Source organism: Acipenser ruthenus, chromosome 14 (genome assembly GCF_902713425.1).
Source record: "Acipenser ruthenus chromosome 14, fAciRut3.2 maternal haplotype, whole genome shotgun sequence".
Lineage (NCBI taxonomy): Eukaryota > Metazoa > Chordata > Actinopteri > Acipenseriformes > Acipenseridae > Acipenser > Acipenser ruthenus.
Window position 1 is genome coordinate 20,254,691 of NC_081202.1, and position 19,894 is coordinate 20,274,584.

Here is a 19,894-nt window from a genome sequence, read left to right on the forward strand (position 1 = left end):
GCAATAATAGATTAATTCACAACCTGAGATCTAATTTTGTATTCAGCAATGCAGCTGCACATTTCATTAGTTTAATCATGCTGCACCCTTTATTGCTATGCAAATACAATTTGTTATATAGCAATGTCTGTTAGTATTTAATGAACCAAAACCATTTGGTGCTACAATTGTTATAAACAAATATATTTTCTGTTCGGTTTGTATTTAAATTAAAACTGCATAATAACCTTCTGCCTTCTGTTGTTAAACATTCATGTATTGTAAAAAAATAATGCATTTTATAACATTACATTTCTTTGAATAGATATGAAAACATTTTATATTGATACCAGATGTGTACATAAAAAAATAGCAAACAGAATATCCTGATTCACTGTTTTGTGTTTTTATTTATTTACATGACTATTTTTTGTTTTTGTTTATATATTATCTAACTAGAAAACAATTTTAACAGAAACCATATTTTTCAAATTTAAACAAAATACCTTTACACTGTGGCCCATACTAAATAAAAGTTGTATTGCAGTTTTTTGATGTCAAGAATTCATGTCACATGGTTACCCATGCAATCCAACTTTCTCTCTCAATCAAGATTAGCTTGAACAAAAATCGTTTGTCACAAACTCAACACCCAGCCAACACTGATGCTTGAAAAATGTATTAGTCAACAAGAAAATGTAACCCCATCCAAAAAATGAAATTTGACTTGGCTTTGGTAAAATATTATCAAACTGAGATCGGAAAGCACAGAAATACAGAAGAAATACCTATGTCCGAAATTGATACACACCTGGAAAATGTCATTTTCTGCATAGTGCAAAAAGACGGCAGTGAGTATAAATCTAGCAGTTTGTGTTGTGGGCTGAGCTGCTTCTGCTTGCTGTTGTGGAAACCTGCTCTCTCTCCTTGAGTTGCTGTTTCCTGTTAGCAACATTGCTTTCAAGAGGCAGGGCCTTCCCCAAAGGCTCTGGTCAGACTGTAAAGCTGGGGATAGTAGCTATATATTTACATGGTGGCCCATGCTAAAAAAAAAAATCAATAATCTAATTGCACTGTGACTTTCACTTTTGTGACCTTCTCTGTCAATCAAGATTAAATCGAGCCTAACATTTTTTTATTAGAAGATAGTTAAAAGTATATTACCTGTGTCACAATTTTGAGAAATGGATTGTCCACCTATATATGTTTAGAAAAGACACTGTTTTATTGTCAGCTGTGCTCTGCTTTGCAATGTCTGATTCTCTCAAACTAGACCACAACAGACTGACAGCTGAACTGTTCCCAGAAGGGGACAATTGCACCTTTCAAAAGTCAACCTCCCCTTCACAACATCAATACACAATAAACAACAAATAAGTACCATGTCTTATACTTCTTAATAATAGAAACAATATTTGAAATTGGGATACTCAAATGCTTGGAAATCTTTTTGTATCCTTCTCCGGCTTTATGACAATAAATAATTTTCTGCCTAAGGTCTTTAGCTCTTTACTTTTTCCCATTTTGGCTTATTGGTATTGACGGCAATCATCCTATGCCTAACCCATTTGTACTCTCTAAGAATGTGCACCTACAATCCAGCATTTTCTAGACTTTTCTAGATAGGTTCTACATTATTATTGCAATTTCTAGCACCTTGTAGACAATACTATCATAGCATCAAAGGTATGAATACTTTTTAATTAGCATTTTTGGAGTTTTGCAGAAAAATTGGTGAAATAAATAATTGTAGACATCTATTTCTTGTATTTTCTTTTAGAGACATACCCCAAGCGACTTACAGCTGTAATCGCAGCAAAAGGTGGCGCTACAAAGTATTAACTTAAGGGGGCTGAATAATTTTGCACACCCAATTTTGCAGTTTTTTATTTGTTAAAAAAGTTTGAAATATCCAATAAATTTCGTTCCACTTCATGATTGTGTCCCACTTGTTGTTGATTCTTCACAAAAAATTACAGTTTCATATCTTTATGTTTGAAGCCTGAAATGTGGCAAAAGGTCGCAAAGTTCAAGGGGGCCGAATACTTTCGCAAGGCACTGTATATATATATATATATAATATATATATATATATATATATATATATATATAATGGACAGAATGATTCACTTTTTTTGTTTTTTACATTTTTGTTTTTGTGCTCTAGACAGCTGTCTATGTCACTTACCCCTAACGCAGGGCATACCAATAGGAAGGCAAAGAGGCTTATGGGATGTGTTAGAGGACCACTGGTATCTATAACCAAGTCCCTCATTTTAACATTATGTAAAAATAAAAACAGGTTTATGTTTGGGATTGCTTCCTATTAACATCTCTGTGCTTACTGATGAACACATTTTTTTTAAATCAGTATGCATTTAATGAGATCAAATTATGTAATTTAGACCAAACCTCTTGTTTACTGTCTCTGCATTGTAAAATACAAAATGATTTTCTACCAGTAAATACCATGTTTTGTTTCAATTTTTATTTGACACAGAGACAGTCGCCAACATTTACAGCCCCTTGGTTCATTGTGTGTGTGTGTGGGGGGGGGGGGGGTTGAGGTTATATTGCATTCACTCAGACTGAAATCAAGTCTCCATATGGCATTTTATGCGCAAAGGCACCAACACTGTAAATCAATTGAGCCTGAGACTTGGATTCTTGGCAATAAATAGCCTGGTGTTGCTAGGCAACGGCACAAACCTTCATGTTTTCAGCCACTGTTAATAAAAGTGGGTGGGGCTCTCTATCATCTCTGTTCAGGGGAGCTTAAAATTGAACAGGTACATTTAACTCTTCTGACACTGCAGATCTGTATGCAGGTCTAGAAAAGATAACTTGCTATACTATAGCTTTACCCCTTTGTACAGTGTTTGTACACTGAAACGGTCCTCTGTGTGCAGGGTGAGCCACACAAGATTGGTTTGAATCCCACTCGCAGCAACAGAAATGGGTCTTATCCTAGAGTAATCTTTCTGTAAAGTTAATTCTGAAAATCTATTGTTCTTTAGATTTAAAAAGAATGTGTGGATACTCACAGGGTTATGAGGTGAATGGTTTTCCACCACTTTTCAATTGGTTGGAATTCAGGGAAGGGTTTAAAATTAGTGAAAAGAAAGCTCTAGAAGTCCTGCTTACCCATACAGTCACTCTACAAACTTGTATGTTAAAGTAATTTGAGTTATATTTACTTTCAAACCTGGCTTTGAAATGTTTACTGGCTCACTGAATATAACTCTTGATGTACTTTAGATCTCTGAGTACTGTTGTACTGTGATATTCTAAACTGTGCACTTTGTTTAGATCATGTCTGTGTTTATCACCCGACATGCGTTATCCCCAAGGGGGCAAACAAAATTCTTGGGTAAATTGCAAAAAGTGTAGAGTACAAAACCAAGGAGGTTATGATAAGGTTGTATAATGCACTGGTATGTAATAATGTAATTGTATGTAAAAAATAATGTGATATTTGTAACAACTGTAAGTCGCCCTGGATAAGGGCGTCTGCGAAGAAATAAATAAATAAATAATAATAATAATAATAATAATAATAATAATAATAATCGCACTTAGAGTACTGTGTCCAAGTCTGGTCACCACAGTACCAAAGAGACATTGTGGCCTTGGAGAGAGTCAAACAGAGAGCAACCAGACTAATCCCAAGGCTTAAAGAAATGAGCTATGAAAACAGGCTGAAAGAACTAAATCTATTTAGCATAGAAGAATGAATAATTAGGGGGTACATGATCTTAAGTCTTTAAAAGGAGCTACATTTAAACTCTAAATCGCCACATCGCCACATCCATTTTAATCTGTCTGTAACGGGGCGAGATCTGTACTGGCTATCTGGTGTATGCATGATCCTATAGGGGAGAGGTCGGGAGTCCTGTAGGATCTGCCTGTCAATCATGGCGATGACACAGAGAGGTTGAGTGAGCATGTGTTCTCTCCCTCTCTCTGAGTGATCGGGTGGTGGGGCTTGTGAGGGTGCCTGACCTGTAAAAACTGTGCTTTGTTATTCCTCAGCCCCACCCATCTAGGAAGAATAACTGTGACAATCCTGGTCATGAGGGTCTGGAGAAACCATGAAGGGATATGCAAACGAGGCTGAGGAAGACAGCCAACCCGAAGAAGAAAATAAATAAAATAATCTGTATTCACGTACCTGAATCAGGATGTGTGTAGATTAGCAGGGAAACCCAGGGCAACCCCATATATTATAGTAGGGGAATAACAAAGTGCAGGCTGAAGACCCGAGCCGTGCAGGTAGCAAGAGCAGCACCTTTTAATTTGTAGTTTTGTTACTGTGATTTACTTTCCTTTTTACTTTCGCCCTTTTGTTTGTAATATTATTTTGAGCACCTGCTTGTGCATCGCTAGTGAACGGCCAATCTTTTACTATTGTTGGTACTGGGTTGTGCTCTGGTGACAGTGCTACAGTGCCACCTTGTGGGATAAATAAATCTGTGCGCCAAGTGGCGTTTTCAACTACAGTTCTTGTGTCTAGTGTCTAGTGAATTCCTACACCCTCCCACACCGTCTTTCGCTTTCAAAAAGATATTCTCGCGTGTTGCTTAGCACTTACAATGGTGTAAAAAGGGGAGTGTAATGGCTGTAGAGGAAAAGGAACAGATACCATATCAATCAAAAATAGATACTGGCAGTGGGGTGTAAATAGCATGTTTCAAATTGTACTTGAGTTTAAATACCAAAGAGTCAAACACTGCACTATACATGCATTTCAAATAAATAACAGTTTGCAAAGCTGTGTTAAAAGCTTCCGATCAATAAACAGATTCACATCAAAGCATCAAAGGTTGCCTAGATATTTTTATCATCATGGTATGGCAATTGTAAGAAATCGATCACTTGTCTAATGATATTACTCAATATTTTTTTGGAAAAAAAAAATGATAATATAGCATAAGTACAATACACAGCAAGTTAATAAAATAGTGCTGGATCTTTTGGGGGTGGGGGAAGGAATTGTATCTGTTCTGAGACACCTCTTTACTACTGTGTCCTACTGAAACTACATCGATTACAACATTCGATCATTCAAATGTATATGCATCTACAATACTCCCCTTTCTCTAATAACAGCAGACCACCAGAGGGGCCTCAACAGCAGAGATAATCTGTTTATTACACAACTTACCAATACTTGGAATCTCTTCATGGTTTTTATTTTATTTTGTATTGACCACTCTGTATTTCTTTAGTGTAAAATGCTAATTAATGTAGGCATGCTTCTCCCCTCCCCCGCCTTACTTATTTGCTTTGGGGTTTAATAATGTGAACTCGTCAGGACACCTACTGGTAAATCATTCCTTATATCATTGAGAATGAATTGCTTTAATATAGCTTTTCATTTTAGATGGTGAAAACGATTATTTAATAATTAATGTGTAAACTAAAGCAGTATGACTTTAGTATTTGAAAATGCTGTAAAACGTCCTTGGTCTTACTACATTTAAAAGAAAATGTTGGTATGCTTGCATGTATTTGAAACATTGGAATTCAAACATTAGAATACTACTACTACTACTACTACTACTAATAATAATAATAATAATAATAATAATAATAATACAAAAATAATGTATGTTGTGCTGACTGGACTTATCACTGATTTCACTGTCATCCGAGTTGACTTGCATCAGATTTCACTTTGGTTCCAGAGGATTTTCGTCCGATTTCGCTTATGTCTGACAGTGCTTAGTCCAACCTAGTTTTGGTCCGATTTGACTGTGAACCTTACCATTCAAGTGCTAAGGATGGTGCACACAGTTGTCTGCTGTAACCCCCCTTCGCTCAATATATTTTATGGCCAGCAGTGTGGAGTAGTGGTTAGGGCTCTGGACTCTTGACCGGAGCGTCGTGGGTTCAATCCCAGGTGGGGGACACTGCTGCTGTACCCTTGAGCAAGGTACTTTACCTAGATTGCTCCAGTAAAAAACCCAACTGTATAAATGGGTAATTGTATATAAAAATAATGTGATATCTTGTAACAATTGTAAGTTGTCCTGGAGAAGGGTGTCTGCTAAATAATAAATAATAATATTAATAATATGGCCAATAGAGAGAATGCAGTGAACATATTACCGTATTTCACAACACTTCCTATTGCAGTGACTGAATCCCACTTCATTGTATTATTATTATTATTATTATTATTATTATTTATTTCTTAGCTGACGCCCTTATCCAGGGCGACTTACAATTATTACAAGATATCACATTATTTATACATACAATTACCCATTTATACAGTTGGGTTTTTACTGGAGCAATCTAGGTAAAGTACCTTGCTCAAGGGTACAGCAGCAGTGTCCTCCACATGGGATTGAACCCACAACCCTCTGGTCAAGAGTCCAGAGCCCTAACCACTACTCCACACTGCTGTATCTCAGAATGATGCAGCTTGTACATAATTACACTGTACTATAATCACTCAAGCTGTCTAAAAATAAGAAAAACTTATTATTAAGAACATCAGCACTATAATACATAATACATGTAGTGACAGATGTGTTTAACACATCTGTCACTTACCTATGTGAAAAAAGCAACTATATATATGCCACCCTCGAATTAACGCCTCACTCAGATATCAGCTTTTTAATAGACGCTGCCTCAAATAAACGCCGCTCAATAAAGAAACGTAAAGACTGCAGCCTCAATCTAGCATGTAATACAAACTAATGTACACACACCTTAGTAAGCAAATTTTATTTTATAGTACAGTCCTGGCAGAGTTCAGTGCCAACACATCAAGGGATAAAACAAGGGATGTCTCTTTACCTCGTCGTCAGCTTGGATGATGAAAGCTTAAACTCAGAGGAACTTAGAGCTTTGCTGGTCACTCTAAGCGCTATCCGAAAGCTGGCCGAAGGTATCTTCTTGTAGGGGGTTTAGTTGTTTTGTTTTTTATTCAATTGGAATTTTACTCAGTCCTGTACAATTTATATATATATATATATATATATAAACAAAACTTGCTTACTATCTATGAGAAGATTTAGTTTCGGTTTCTCTTACAGAGAAATTACAAACAAGCAGGTAAATTACAGTGAGAAAAAAAATAACAGAGTAGGATACATTTTAGTTTTTTATATATAATGTGTGTTTTTTGTAGTTTTTTATAGAACTGTAACTTTAAAACTGTATTTTCATATACAGTTAGTTGCTTGTCATTGTCATTACAATGAGGAGGCTGTGTGGTCCAGTGGTTAAAGAAAAGGGCTTGTAACCAGGAGGTCCCTGGTTCAAATCCCACCTCAGCCACTGACTCATTGTGTGACCCTGAGCAAGTCACTTAACCTCCTTGTGCTCCGTCTTTCGGGTGAGACGTAATTGTAAATGACTCTGCAGCTGATGCATAGTTCACACCTGAGTATCTGTAAGTTGCCTTGGATAAAGTCGTCTGCTAAATAAACAAATAATAATAATAATAATAATTAAGAAAACTGTGATCAGCTTACACGTTGCTAGGGAAACATCCTTGCAATGGCCAACTTGTTCTTGCAATTTAATCAATAATTATACTGTATAAGAAAACCTGGAAGTGATGTGTTTACATAAACCTAGAAAATCATGAAAGTGACCTGAATCACAGGTATCAGTAGAATGTTTTGTATTTTTAGAATCCAAACTGTTGGCTGCACTTTGCTAATGCATATTGATACAGTACGGTACCTAGTTTCATCACAATGGAATGAACAATTCTCTAGATATATCCAAACAGTAAAGTGTGATGTACAACGCCAAGACATGTACTGTATCCTCTCCCCAGGATATATCATTACACACTAGAAGAAAGAGAATACAAATAATCTGTTAATAAATATACTGAAAACATAGCTTTTGTATAATGATCATCACATTTTAAAAAATTAGAGAGGGAGAGCGAGAGGGGGGGCTGAATAAGAGGGAAGTTGTAAATTGGGGTCAGAGTCACACTTCAAACCAAAATGTAGAATGAGCTTCCTCTATAGCTTTGATTATCCATGCAAAAGACAACTAAAATCTTACTGTTTTCTTCATGGTGATATTAGAACTCCTCCTAACATATGGTACTTACAAAACATCCCTTTTCTAGTACAGGTAACACAATTTAAGGTATGTAAGGTAGGTCATTGTATAATAAGGATCAGATGCTTCATCTCCTGTTTTAACTGTCCAAAAAATGTTGATAAAGAAAAGGAAAAAGATAATGTATTGGTTGGAATATGAGAATAAGAGGAAAGATGGAATAATGTTCTATTTAAGTGAGTGATGTTCTCTAGCCTCCATAGCAAAGATATGTCTCGACTTATTATTGATGTTCAGGATAGTGGAGCAGTGGAGAGACCAAAAGTCACTACACTTCATTGAAATAAGCTTTTCCTTAATGGTTACTTAGGAATTTCCCAAGTGAACTGAGAGTGTTTTCTATTCATTTTAGGCAAATAACATATTCTGTTATTTTGGAAAACATTATTAAGATCTTCACAAGCCTTTAGATAAGATAAACCCAGACAAGCTTCCTACTTACTGTACTTGAAGGTAGCTTAGAGATCTTGAGATAGAAAAGCCTTTATTTGAATAATTGACTTATTTTCCACTTTAAAATGTGTATTGTTCAGTTCCCCATAGAAATGTATTTAATCTGTACACTGTTACGGTTTCTGTGTGCCTTGTGTAGCACATAAGAAGACTGTCTTTGTTTACAAGCCAGGTATCTCTTGTCTGTAGTGAACTGAGTGAGGCTCAGGTAACGTTTCCTTCTGTACAATGAAACTAGTCCGTAAATCTCAAGGGTATAGGAACAGGAGCAAATGCTGTCAGATGCAGGTATGCACCCCTCTATAAGGATTTGAAATAAGCTTTTTTTTTTTTTTTTTAAATGTATTTGTGTCTTATCAGACCAATACATTTTAACCGTCTGTAGAACCATTCTAGTTATGTTTATGTGTAACTTGAATAGCATAATTTACACCATCTGTTATAGTTTTTACTTCATTAGTGTTGTTCTAGAATCGTACAAACAGTACAAAACTGAAGAAATCAGAGTGCTGCTTTATTAACTGTGCCTGGTCTTGAATGCAGTGCACTCCTGCAAAGGTTTGAAATGTCAGGGAGGTAGAAACAGGTTTACACGAGCAGACTACACTGTAAAGTGACTCAGAAGATGAAGCTGTGTCCATCACAGATGCACTGTGACTCATCAGTGATGAATGTCTCACATTGCTTGTGGTATAACAAAAACAGTTTCGGGTTTTAATACTGATTGACTTTTGTCAGATAGCACTTAATGTAGCATATACTATTTTCTATAAATTAATTTTACATCTGTAATTGTTACTGATATTTTAACCATATGGAGTACAGTTGCATACAAATATATAAACTGTATACAATGAACTTGACACCAAAGGAAATGAACAGTACTGTACATGTTTGTTTCTCAATGTGCCTGTGTTATACTGGCTGGTAGCTGTAACAGTAACAGTATGCAAGACATTTCAGATTCTTTTATATTGTTTTTTTTTTCCCCATGATGTTTTTTTCTCTATTATTACCATTGTTCCTTGAGTGAAGAATGATTATACCCAGTATGATCGGAAGCAATTGTCGTCACTATAGAGATCCGGCATGTTTTATTGATCATTCTAACATAAACCAACTTTATTGATTAGCAGATTCAATCTACTACTTTAATTTACTATTTAGTACTAAAATATAAATCATTTTATTGCAACACTCAAACATGGCACATTTTGTATAATAGGTGCAATAGGTTCCACCAAAAATTACCATGACCGTGTTTTAAAAAGTCCATCCATTCTACTGTTTTTTTTCCCATTGAGTGCAATATCCCAGTCATCTGAGATGGCCTTCATGACATTACATTTTATTTATTTTCTAAGACAAGGGTAAAGGGGGACAGCTGAGCTGTGCTGAGGAACCAACACAACTCACAACTCTACTGATCTCTTTGCAGCTTGCTTCTTCAAATTTGAACCATGCCTGCCATTGCTTAGCTTATGAAATCTGAGATCAGTTTCAAAATACATTCAAGTATGGCGGCTGGTAATGGATTATGGGAAAATGTTATGTTAGGTCATGCATTTAAACTGTTAATAATGGCAATGGTTATATACTCCAATATACTGTACAAATCCGGTACTAAAAATGTTTTGTGAGTGAAAGGTTAGGTAATATGAACCCCTTGCACTTTAGTGTTTGTCCCATTTTCCTTGTCTGTAACAGTCATTGGGACCAAGTTGAAAACTAACAGATTGAGATCAAACTAGTTTAATTTCACTCTGTATACTCTAGTTAGGATTGTGGGCTTATAGAAATGATTTATTCAAACCCACTCTGATAGTTTTCTGACGAACATTAAATGTGCAGAATGCCAGAGGTGGGTGTTAAACTGCTGGCAGACAGGAGGGCTGTCAATTAATTTTACAATCAGTGAAATATTGGAGGTGGGAGGTAGGTGAAGATATTTATTAATAGAAATTCTACAAACATATTAATCTTTGACCTTTGAGTAACATCCATTTTCATACTGTAGATGTGAAACAAGACAAGTTTTACAGAGTAGTTTCATGCTGCAGACGTAAACAATGCATGAGTGATACAGGAGTTTTTGTTGAAGCCTCTTTAGCCTGTGTTGTTCACCAGTGGCGAGCCTAATAGCAATTATCTGAAACAGAACATGAATGTTTTTGACTGTTGAGACGACGAGCTGGAATTAATTTAGAACATATTCACTATTGTGTAGATGAAGTGGTTATGAGTTTTCTGTTGTTTGGCCCATCGAGCGTCAGCTGCCCTTCATTACAAAAGCTGAAATTGCAGATATGCAAGATTGAAAGGTCGTCACTATCTACAGGGCATTTCTGTCCCCTAACAAGCGTTTTTTTTGGGCAACATGGCATAATACAGAAACAAGTGATCACTGCACTTTATATCTTTATATCTGGTAATAATCCTTGTTGACAACTCACTCTATGCAAGTTACTCTCAAATCAATAAACTTTAGTTTATATTCACTCTGCATGCACATTCATTCATATTCATATCATATTCCATAACCCAACGATGAATACTATTTTACAGTTTACTATTATTTAACTTCTCAAAATAATTACTCCTCTCCTCTAACTTTTATCTATGCTTAAGGTCTCTTCCTCCATGGACTTACTGGGCTGAACACCTTTAGTTTGGTTACCTAGGGAACCACGATTACGCTTTTTAAACATGCACATTTGTGAGGTAAAGTGTGATTCAGTGTCAATAGCCCCAGACAGCGTGAGATACAGACAAAACAATGAACAGTGAGAGAAAATAAGACAAAAAACTATTCAAGCACAGTGAATTAGCTGAAAAAACTGATCCTGTCAATTATCTTTTATTTGGGCTTTAAAAAAAAAAAACTGTAAGAAATGCACTTACGGCCTGTCAAAGATGGCACGGTGGATATGCACTTAAGTTTATTTTCCCACTGTTTACTGTCATGCCATGCATTTAAGTTAGAAACCTTTCATTTACAATTAAACACACTGGAGTTAGAACATGTTGATGCATATTTAGACACAGTGCTTAAGATGCTTATGCAACATAAATAAATTGATTAATAATTGACGTGCTATCATTAGTTAGCCTGCATGCTTGCTGCGCAGTCATTTTCCAAAAAAAGAAGACGGTGCCTGAAATTGACACTCCCTCGCAATAAGAAAAGGGAAATTAGATGTCCATTCATTTCTTATGAATTTAACTTATCATTTTCAATTTCATAGCCTTGTTTAGTGCATCTAATCTGTTTTGATGAAAATGACTATAAAAAACAGAGAAAGGAATTAAAAATAAATCTTAAAAAAAGAGGCTATAAAGAACAGCTTATTGAGAAAGAATTGAGAAATGTTGACAAACTCAATAGAAATGAACAACTTGAATATAATAAAAGAAAAAAGGTTAAAAGAGTACCACTAATAATTACATATTCTAAATTATTACCCAACATTTCAAACATTTATACTTTATAATTCAGAGAAAATGGAAAAAAATATTTCTGAAAGCGACGATTGTGGCTTTTAGAAGGGATGCAAATTTAGCTGACATTTTGGTGCATAGTAGACATAAACGGATCGTAAACACATTACACACTGTTGTTGTACCCTTGAGCAAGGTACTTTACCTAGATTGCTCCAGTAAAAACCCAGCTGTATAAATGGGTAATTGTATGTAAAAATAATGTGATATCTTGTAATAATTGTTAGTTGCCCTGGATAAGGGCGTCTGCTAAGAAATGTAATAATAATTATAGTAAAATTAATCAGTGTTTTGTTTCTTGCCATATCCCAAGGTGTTGCTTCCATGACGGTACCAGTATACATCGCAGAGTCTGCCCCCCCTCATTTAAGAGGAAGATTAGTTACTATCAGCACACTCTTCATCACTGGAGGGCAGTTATTTGCGAGTGTCATTGATGGGGCCTTCAGTTATCTTCCTAAGGATGGATGGAGGTATGTATTGGTAAAGAAAAGGGCATTGTTCAAAAATTGCATAATAAACACATGAAATATACTGTGTTACCTGTTTGTAGACTGAGATATCTCTACATTAGATTTTTTTTCCTGGCTAATCCCATGTGTGTTCCTTATATTTATGTATTTTTAGTTGTGATTTGGATAATCATCAGGTAAGTTGTTGATAGTATCATTATGATTCACAGTTGGATAGCAACATATGCAACTTGATCAAAACCACCAGATTGCAGGGTGGTTGACATTTGGACTGCTGGTTACTAAGGAAACTGACACATCAAATTCTTTGTGGTTGAGTTTCTTAATAATTGCTGTAAATCAGTTTTGCATGAAGATTTCATCATAGCTCAACTGTAAGTTCTCCAAGCTGTCCACAATAATTAGACAGAGACATTTTAAACCTTGTTTTTATTATAACATAAAGTTTGCTTTGCAGTATGGCAGTGCAAATTGTAGAGGCTAATACTAATTGATGTATGTAGTAGTCACACATATCAAAGACCGGAATGTATTGTTCTGTAATGTACAATATTCAAAACATTATGAAATGTTTTGTCAACTGAAGACGTCATTCTGAAAATTTAGAAATGATGCGGCTGCTATCAAATGGCTCCAACTACATTGTAACGCAACTACATAACAGATGCAGTTTGCTATGAGGTTCAAAACATAGTAATAAATGTAAACCCTTAATTGAATCTTAATAGGATTATATCTATGAGACAAGGTATTTGGGGATGTTTCAGAATGTCTGTGGCATTTCATAGAATGTGCTTGCCCTTTAGCCATGAGCTTTTCCTGTGAGTAATGAGTATGCATAGAGGTTTCTGGTTTAACAAATGATGGACGTGCTGCTTATGAACAAAGGGCTGATTTGGTAACAGGTGTATAATGCACAAGCATTGAATATATGGTGGTGCTGCTAACACTATGTAATTTTGGAAATAAGGATTTTTTTTAACATTACCTGAGTTTAAAGCAGAACTGGTGGCATGAAGTCAACCCTTTTGAGGGAAGTGACTTTTTTTTGTTTGTAGCAAACATGTGTGTCAGTGTTTACAACCTCTTCCTGTCTGGTGAAGATCTAGAAATAGCAATTGTCTTGGAAGCAGCTGGAGGCAACATTTGGTTTATTGAAGCTTGTATTATTAGTTTTATTATTAGTTTATTTGGCAGGCGCCTTTATCCACGTGCAAAATCAGTGTTAGTGAGAAGAAAGTTCCAAGTTTTCTTGACTTGCCTTCCAGGAAGTCTGCTACTACTTTACTTCCTAGGTCATTTCACCCCAGCAGTGTCTTTGGGGTCAAACATCTTACTGCCTGCAAAGCATTAGGGGAAGCAGCTAGTTGGTTATCAACAGAAAAAAGCCCTAAAGAGGTTATAATTTCACTCTACAGGTAAAATGACCCAGAAATCTGAAAGCATGTCTTGCAAACAAGAGTTTTCTTTAACCTAGTGTAATACCAGATATCATCTTTTAAAATGAAATGTGTTTCTTTTAAAACTGCACAATTGAGACCTATAGAGTGAATGGATGTGCACAGCGGGGGAAATGCATGGAAATATTTTGTTAGTTACAATCACTTTAATACACAGGGGGGAAAAAAACCCTGCAATTTGTTTTCCAGAGAGTTGGTCAAATTGGTCTGTTTCTCCAGGGACTATTACAGAAAAGGCTAATAAATGGTGAATATTATAATAAATCATGAGTTAAGAAAAGACATTTAAAAACTTGCTAAAAGCTGCAAAATGTCACAATTGTATTGTTAAATGACTAGCCTGGAGAGAAGACATTTCAGAGGCAATTCCTAAGTCTTCTCTTCATCGTTTTTTCCATTTTATTATAAAAATGTTCATCCCCCATGGTTGTCAAAAACCCAATCCTGTCTTTTCATACACACAACCCTCAGGGCGTGAGTACATTACTGTGTTGAGCCACAGCTCAAACTTAATGTTCCACAACATTACAAATATAGAATTGACACTTTAAAACAACTCAACAAATAAGGCTGTGGCACCAAGGTCATGTAATTTGTGAAAGCGTACAAATCACTGATGTACTCTGACAACTGTAATAAAGAATGCCAAGGCACGTATTCCATTTCCAAACTGGACATTTTAAATCTTGACATCTAACAGAAAAGGACTACCTGTTTCCTAAAAAAGGGATGCATTAAAAAAAACACATCCGAGTCACAGATCTCAATATAAGTTCATTTATATAGAGCGAGGGCATCCAACACTGTATATGTTTGTATGCTCTCATTAGTACTACGTTTGCTAAATGAATGACATTAAAGTATTTGCATTAAACTGGGGACCACTTTACTCTCAGATTGACAGCAGAACGAAAGATGATTTATCTGCCATTGCTACATTGGTTTTCTGGTATTGTTATGAGAAAATGAAGTGAAGAAACTGGAAGAATAAAGCCTAATGTGGCAGGACTTATTAAGAGTACTGGGACCTCTATGATAGAACTCAATTTTCCCCCTGCTCAAGTTCTCAATTGAATGAAGAGTCAGAGGAAAAAAGATAATTTAGTGTTCATTCAGAGCAGGATATTTTAACACATAAGGAATAACACATAGATAAGCTAAAATGACCAACACAGCGATGGCTGCAGGCAGTGGACAAAGAAAGAATAAAACAGTTGTTTGGAGTCCTTTTTTACACATCAGCACATAAAAAGAAAAGAAAAGTCAGGGCTCCAACACAACAAAAATAAACCATATGCTAGAACAAATCTAGTTTGATTAACCTAGTTTAACCTCTGTTAAAAAGACTAAATACTAAACCTTTAATCACAAAATATAAAAACACTACACAGAAGGTACAACACTGTACTAAAACCCGTAAGAAAACAGTCTAACACCATAAAGAAAACAGTAGCTGGCCGACGTCCTCGTTCTAAAAATATAAAACACATTTGTCAGCATAGCCAACATTAAAACAACCATCACATTAAAAGATTATGCAATCAATTAAAAGACAAGTTACCTCAGGGAATCCAGGATATAACAAATTACACAGCAACGCCTGAACTCACCTTACAAAATCCACAATAAAGGCAAGGAAAAGTGAAGGCAAGGAAAATAGTTGGATTCTTCAGATCAAGTATAAATGCTTAAGAAAATGTAGCAAAAGTCCAAGTGCAACTTAAAAACCACAGAAAAAGCGAGTGCAGGAGGTACATACTAGATGGAACAGCACTTATGAAATGTTTCAAAGGCTTGTGGATCAAAAAGAATGCATTGCTGCAGCTCTTGTCACTTTAAAGACATTGTTCCCTTGACCTCCGCTGAATGTGACATTATTAATTGCTGCCTTTGGGTTTTACAACCATTTGGCAACTTCAGCGCTGTCTTCAGAAAAAAGTGTTTCAGCATCCAAAATAATTCCACTGACCAGAATGCTCCAGTGTGTGTTATCACAGAAACATTCGCTTGTTACCTACCCTACAGCAGAAGTTTTGACAGCAGAGCTACAAGCCGACACACAAAGTAGGTGTGCTAATGTAGAAACAATAAGAATGCTTTCCGTTTGTACTCTTCTTGATCCACGTTTCAAAGTCCTTGCAAAATACACAATTTCTTTAAAAATGGAAACGGCAGGGATTCGAACCCACTATTTTCCACCTCTCTAATTTATAGCTAGAACTATACTACATGCCCCACCGAAGAATCTGCTTGTAAGCACAAATCAAAATATCCTACACAATCTTACACATTGAGTATGGTTGCTGAAGCCCCCCATCAAATTACGTTGTCTCTTATTTCAAGCAACAAAAGCTTGTTTTTGGTTGGACAACATTTTTATATTTCTAGTATGGTTATTTAAGAAGGTTTTATTGGCTAATTGCATATGTGGTTGATATGTAAAATAAATATTTCAGGCAATTTCGAAGAAAGCAACGGCTGAGCTCTGTCTTTAGAAAAAGACATGTTCCTTTATACTGAAACGATTGTTTAAATTATAGATGCCCACTTAACTGAGAAAATTCAAAATGAAATTGCTTGATATTGTATGTCAAAAGTGTATGAAATGTCACTATATAACACAATGTCTTCTCTGAGCATTAGTGAAATTGTCCAATACTAAATGCCTTCTCTGGAGATAGGGGGCTGTCTTTACTTTCAATGTATTGAGTTGTGCAGATCTACCAAGAGATGGCACTGAAGAGCATGAAGCGCTTCATGTGCTTCGGCTCAGTGAATCTTTTTTGCGATTCTGAGGGTTCAGTGGTTCATTTCCTATCACTTCCTATCACTACTGCTTACTGCCCGTGCTGCACCGATTTTACACACAAGATAACAAGATCTTTAAAGCAAACTAGCCCCTGCTGGTTCCAGTTACCCCACCTGTTACACTAATAATATATTTCAAGCACATATACAGTAATGCACTAAAAGATGTTGGTCTTTAACACTGTTTAATAGCAAATGCTTAGTCTGAAGAATGTGTACAGCTAAGAAGGTACGCTATAGGGACGTGCAGGAAAGTAAAAGCGTGTAGGTGTGGATCCATTTGTATATAGAACATGGATAATGAGTTTGTAAGTGAAGTAATATACCCCAAACAGCATATACATTACACCAAAATGCAATTTGTATTTTTTTTTTTTTTTTGTGAAAGATTACTAACTATTTATGTTACAAAACTAGAAACAAACAATTTAGGCACAGTTGTAAGATGTGCGTTAATTCTTTTGTGTGCTATTCGTTTTTTAAAGAGGAAATTGCTGTTACCTTAACCTTGTGCCTCACAACATACATAGAAGTGCGGTATTCCCACAACTGTGCACATCTTGGAATGTCTTAATGCTTACACCAAGCCTTTACTTCAAATTTTAAATATGAAATAAAGTGTTCCACCCAGCAGTAACCATGGCAGCCCATGTAATAGTGTTGATTCTGCAAGTATACACTTGACTAAGACTAATGTGAAAGTGATTTGTGTTGAACCTGAAAGCTATTGATGGTCAAAGACTGGTGGGTTTTTAATTGGGTAAACCTGTAGTATATCTCTGTGACCAGTCACTTACTCTGGCATTAAACTCCATGTGTTCTGTTAGAGTACAATTTTGTCATGAATCCTTGGGAAAAAAAAAACACAAGGAACCAATTGCCGTTTGCTGACCTTTTTTGTTTGCGCCATGGTCTTTGCTGAACAGTGCTCTCTCTCTCTCTCTCTCTCTCTCTCTCTCTCTCTCTCTCTCTCTCTCTCTCTCTCTCTCTCTCTCTCTCTCTCTCTCTCTCTATATATATATATATATATATATATATATATATATATATATATATATATATATATATACATATATATTAGTCCTACAGCCAACAGATAAATACCAAAATACTAATGCTCTTAACTGTAACATGTTTACTGATTTACAGTATGCTAAATAAATGAATTTATACCACTTTAAAGGAGTTTTCCTACCTATTTTTCTGCTTTTGGTTCTTGGCTTGTATTCAATTTAAAATGTTGCAATTTTTCAAAGAAAACACTATTACAAACACTAATGGTAGCTGACGGCTTCCTGGTACATAATCACTTCCTGTGCTGAAGCTCAGTTTCACAGTAATGGTCTAGCTGCTATCAGAACATGTGACCTTCTTCACAGAATACCAGGATTCCAATAAATTACACAGCTATTCAAAAGATTATCCTTATTCCAGAATTAAATAGTGCAACGTTACTATTCATATTGCACTATTTTAAGTCAACACCTCCTTAAAAAAAAGAGTGTAAAATAAATACCTAACAGTATGCATTTAAAAAGTTTCTTGCCAATACCCTTTTAGATTGTGAAAGGTTTTTCCTTTTTATTTACAGATACATGCTGGGCCTTTCTCTTTTCCCAGCGGTTCTTCAGTTCTTTGGGTTCCTGTTTCTTCCAGAAAGTCCTCGTTGGCTAATCCAAAAAGGCAAGACACAAAAAGCTCGACGGGTTCTCAGTCGGATCCGTGGCAATCAAAACATTGACGAGGAGTATGACAGCATCAAAACCAGCCTTGAGGATGAGGAGAGAGAGTCTGGAGGAGGTAAGCTGTTACACACAATAAGTACAAAAAATAATATACAACATATTTTTGAAACAGTGAAACAAACTAATAACTGCAACATCATCTACAGAATTCACTTATTTTGTTTAAAAAAAATCAAATGAAACCTGTTGAATAATGTTACATTAACATATTGAACTACATACCGCATTTTGTAGTTTCTTTGATTACATGATGTTAAATAAAAGATCTAAATTATGTTCATATAGTATTTATTTATTTATTTTTTTAATTATGTCTCAATCCTAAAATTACAAGTACTGCAAAGCTTTTAGCCATAGCTGTACTGTCATATTGACAGTAAATATTAATGGACAGAAATAAATTCAAATCCATAGATGTTCTGGTGTGCATGCAATTCTTGTCGTTCATTTCATTGCAATTTATTTGTAGGCTTGGTGGGGAGACTGAGAAATGGCTGCCCCCATGTTACTAATCATCAGTCATTCTTTTTAAATCCTGGTCTACACCACACCCCTTTTCTCTGCGTTGCTTTCTTGTCTGCCTCCTCTCCACCACCTTTGCATCAGCTGTCCTTTTGTGGTGTCCCATCCTCCCCTCCCTTAGATGCTCAGTCTTGAGCCTCACATCTGTGTAAAGCCAGTTCTGCCCCATAGTGATCATTATAAGTAGAACCCCGTGAAATTCTTTTTATTTTTTATAATTTTTCATTTCGTTTTTCCCAAATTTCATTTTATTTCACATGCACATTAATAAAACAACTCAAATAGATGTATATAGTATACGTCATGTTTTGACTACATACATAGTTTTTAAATATTATCCGCTTTTTAAAAAACATTTGGAGATAAACAGACCTTGTACAGAAAAATAATTTAGTTACCATAGTTTCTCACCAGTGACAGTAATGATAATGTACAATCCCCCACTCTTTTTTAATTAACTGCCTATTTACAGTAAATAATTAGCATACTAATACAAAGTACAGATGAACCTGTTTTATATCACCTCGCTTAATATCATACCCAGCTTATTATCATGATTTTTGAAAAACCACTTGCCATGCACCATAGGTTCTTTTGAGAAATTTCCTCTCTTAATATCATCTCACAAACCCGCTTATTGTCATGTTTTGTGCAGCCTGTCAAAAGCTGCTTGGCCGGGCTTTACTAAGTAACCACACAATATAATTAATTTCCAACGCAACTAACAATCAATAATCATCTCAGCTGATAAACTGACATGTTGTGCAGCCTGTCAAATGCTGCGTGGACGGTTTTAATGGGATACAGTTCAGGTACAAAACACCAATGCCGCAAATTTTAACATAGTCAAATGCAC

General features: G+C 35.6%; 1 protein-coding gene across 1 annotated transcript in view; it reads left to right on the forward strand.

The window, feature by feature from the left end:
* Window positions 1-19,894, forward strand: part of LOC117419334 (proton myo-inositol cotransporter-like) — a 65,361-nt gene that overhangs the window by 5,810 nt on the left and 39,657 nt on the right. The window contains exons 2-3 of the mRNA XM_034031986.3: window positions 12,344-12,503; window positions 18,363-18,571. Coding sequence (XP_033887877.2) covers window positions 12,344-12,503; window positions 18,363-18,571 — 369 coding nt within the window. The remainder of the gene's footprint in view (window positions 1-12,343; window positions 12,504-18,362; window positions 18,572-19,894) is intronic.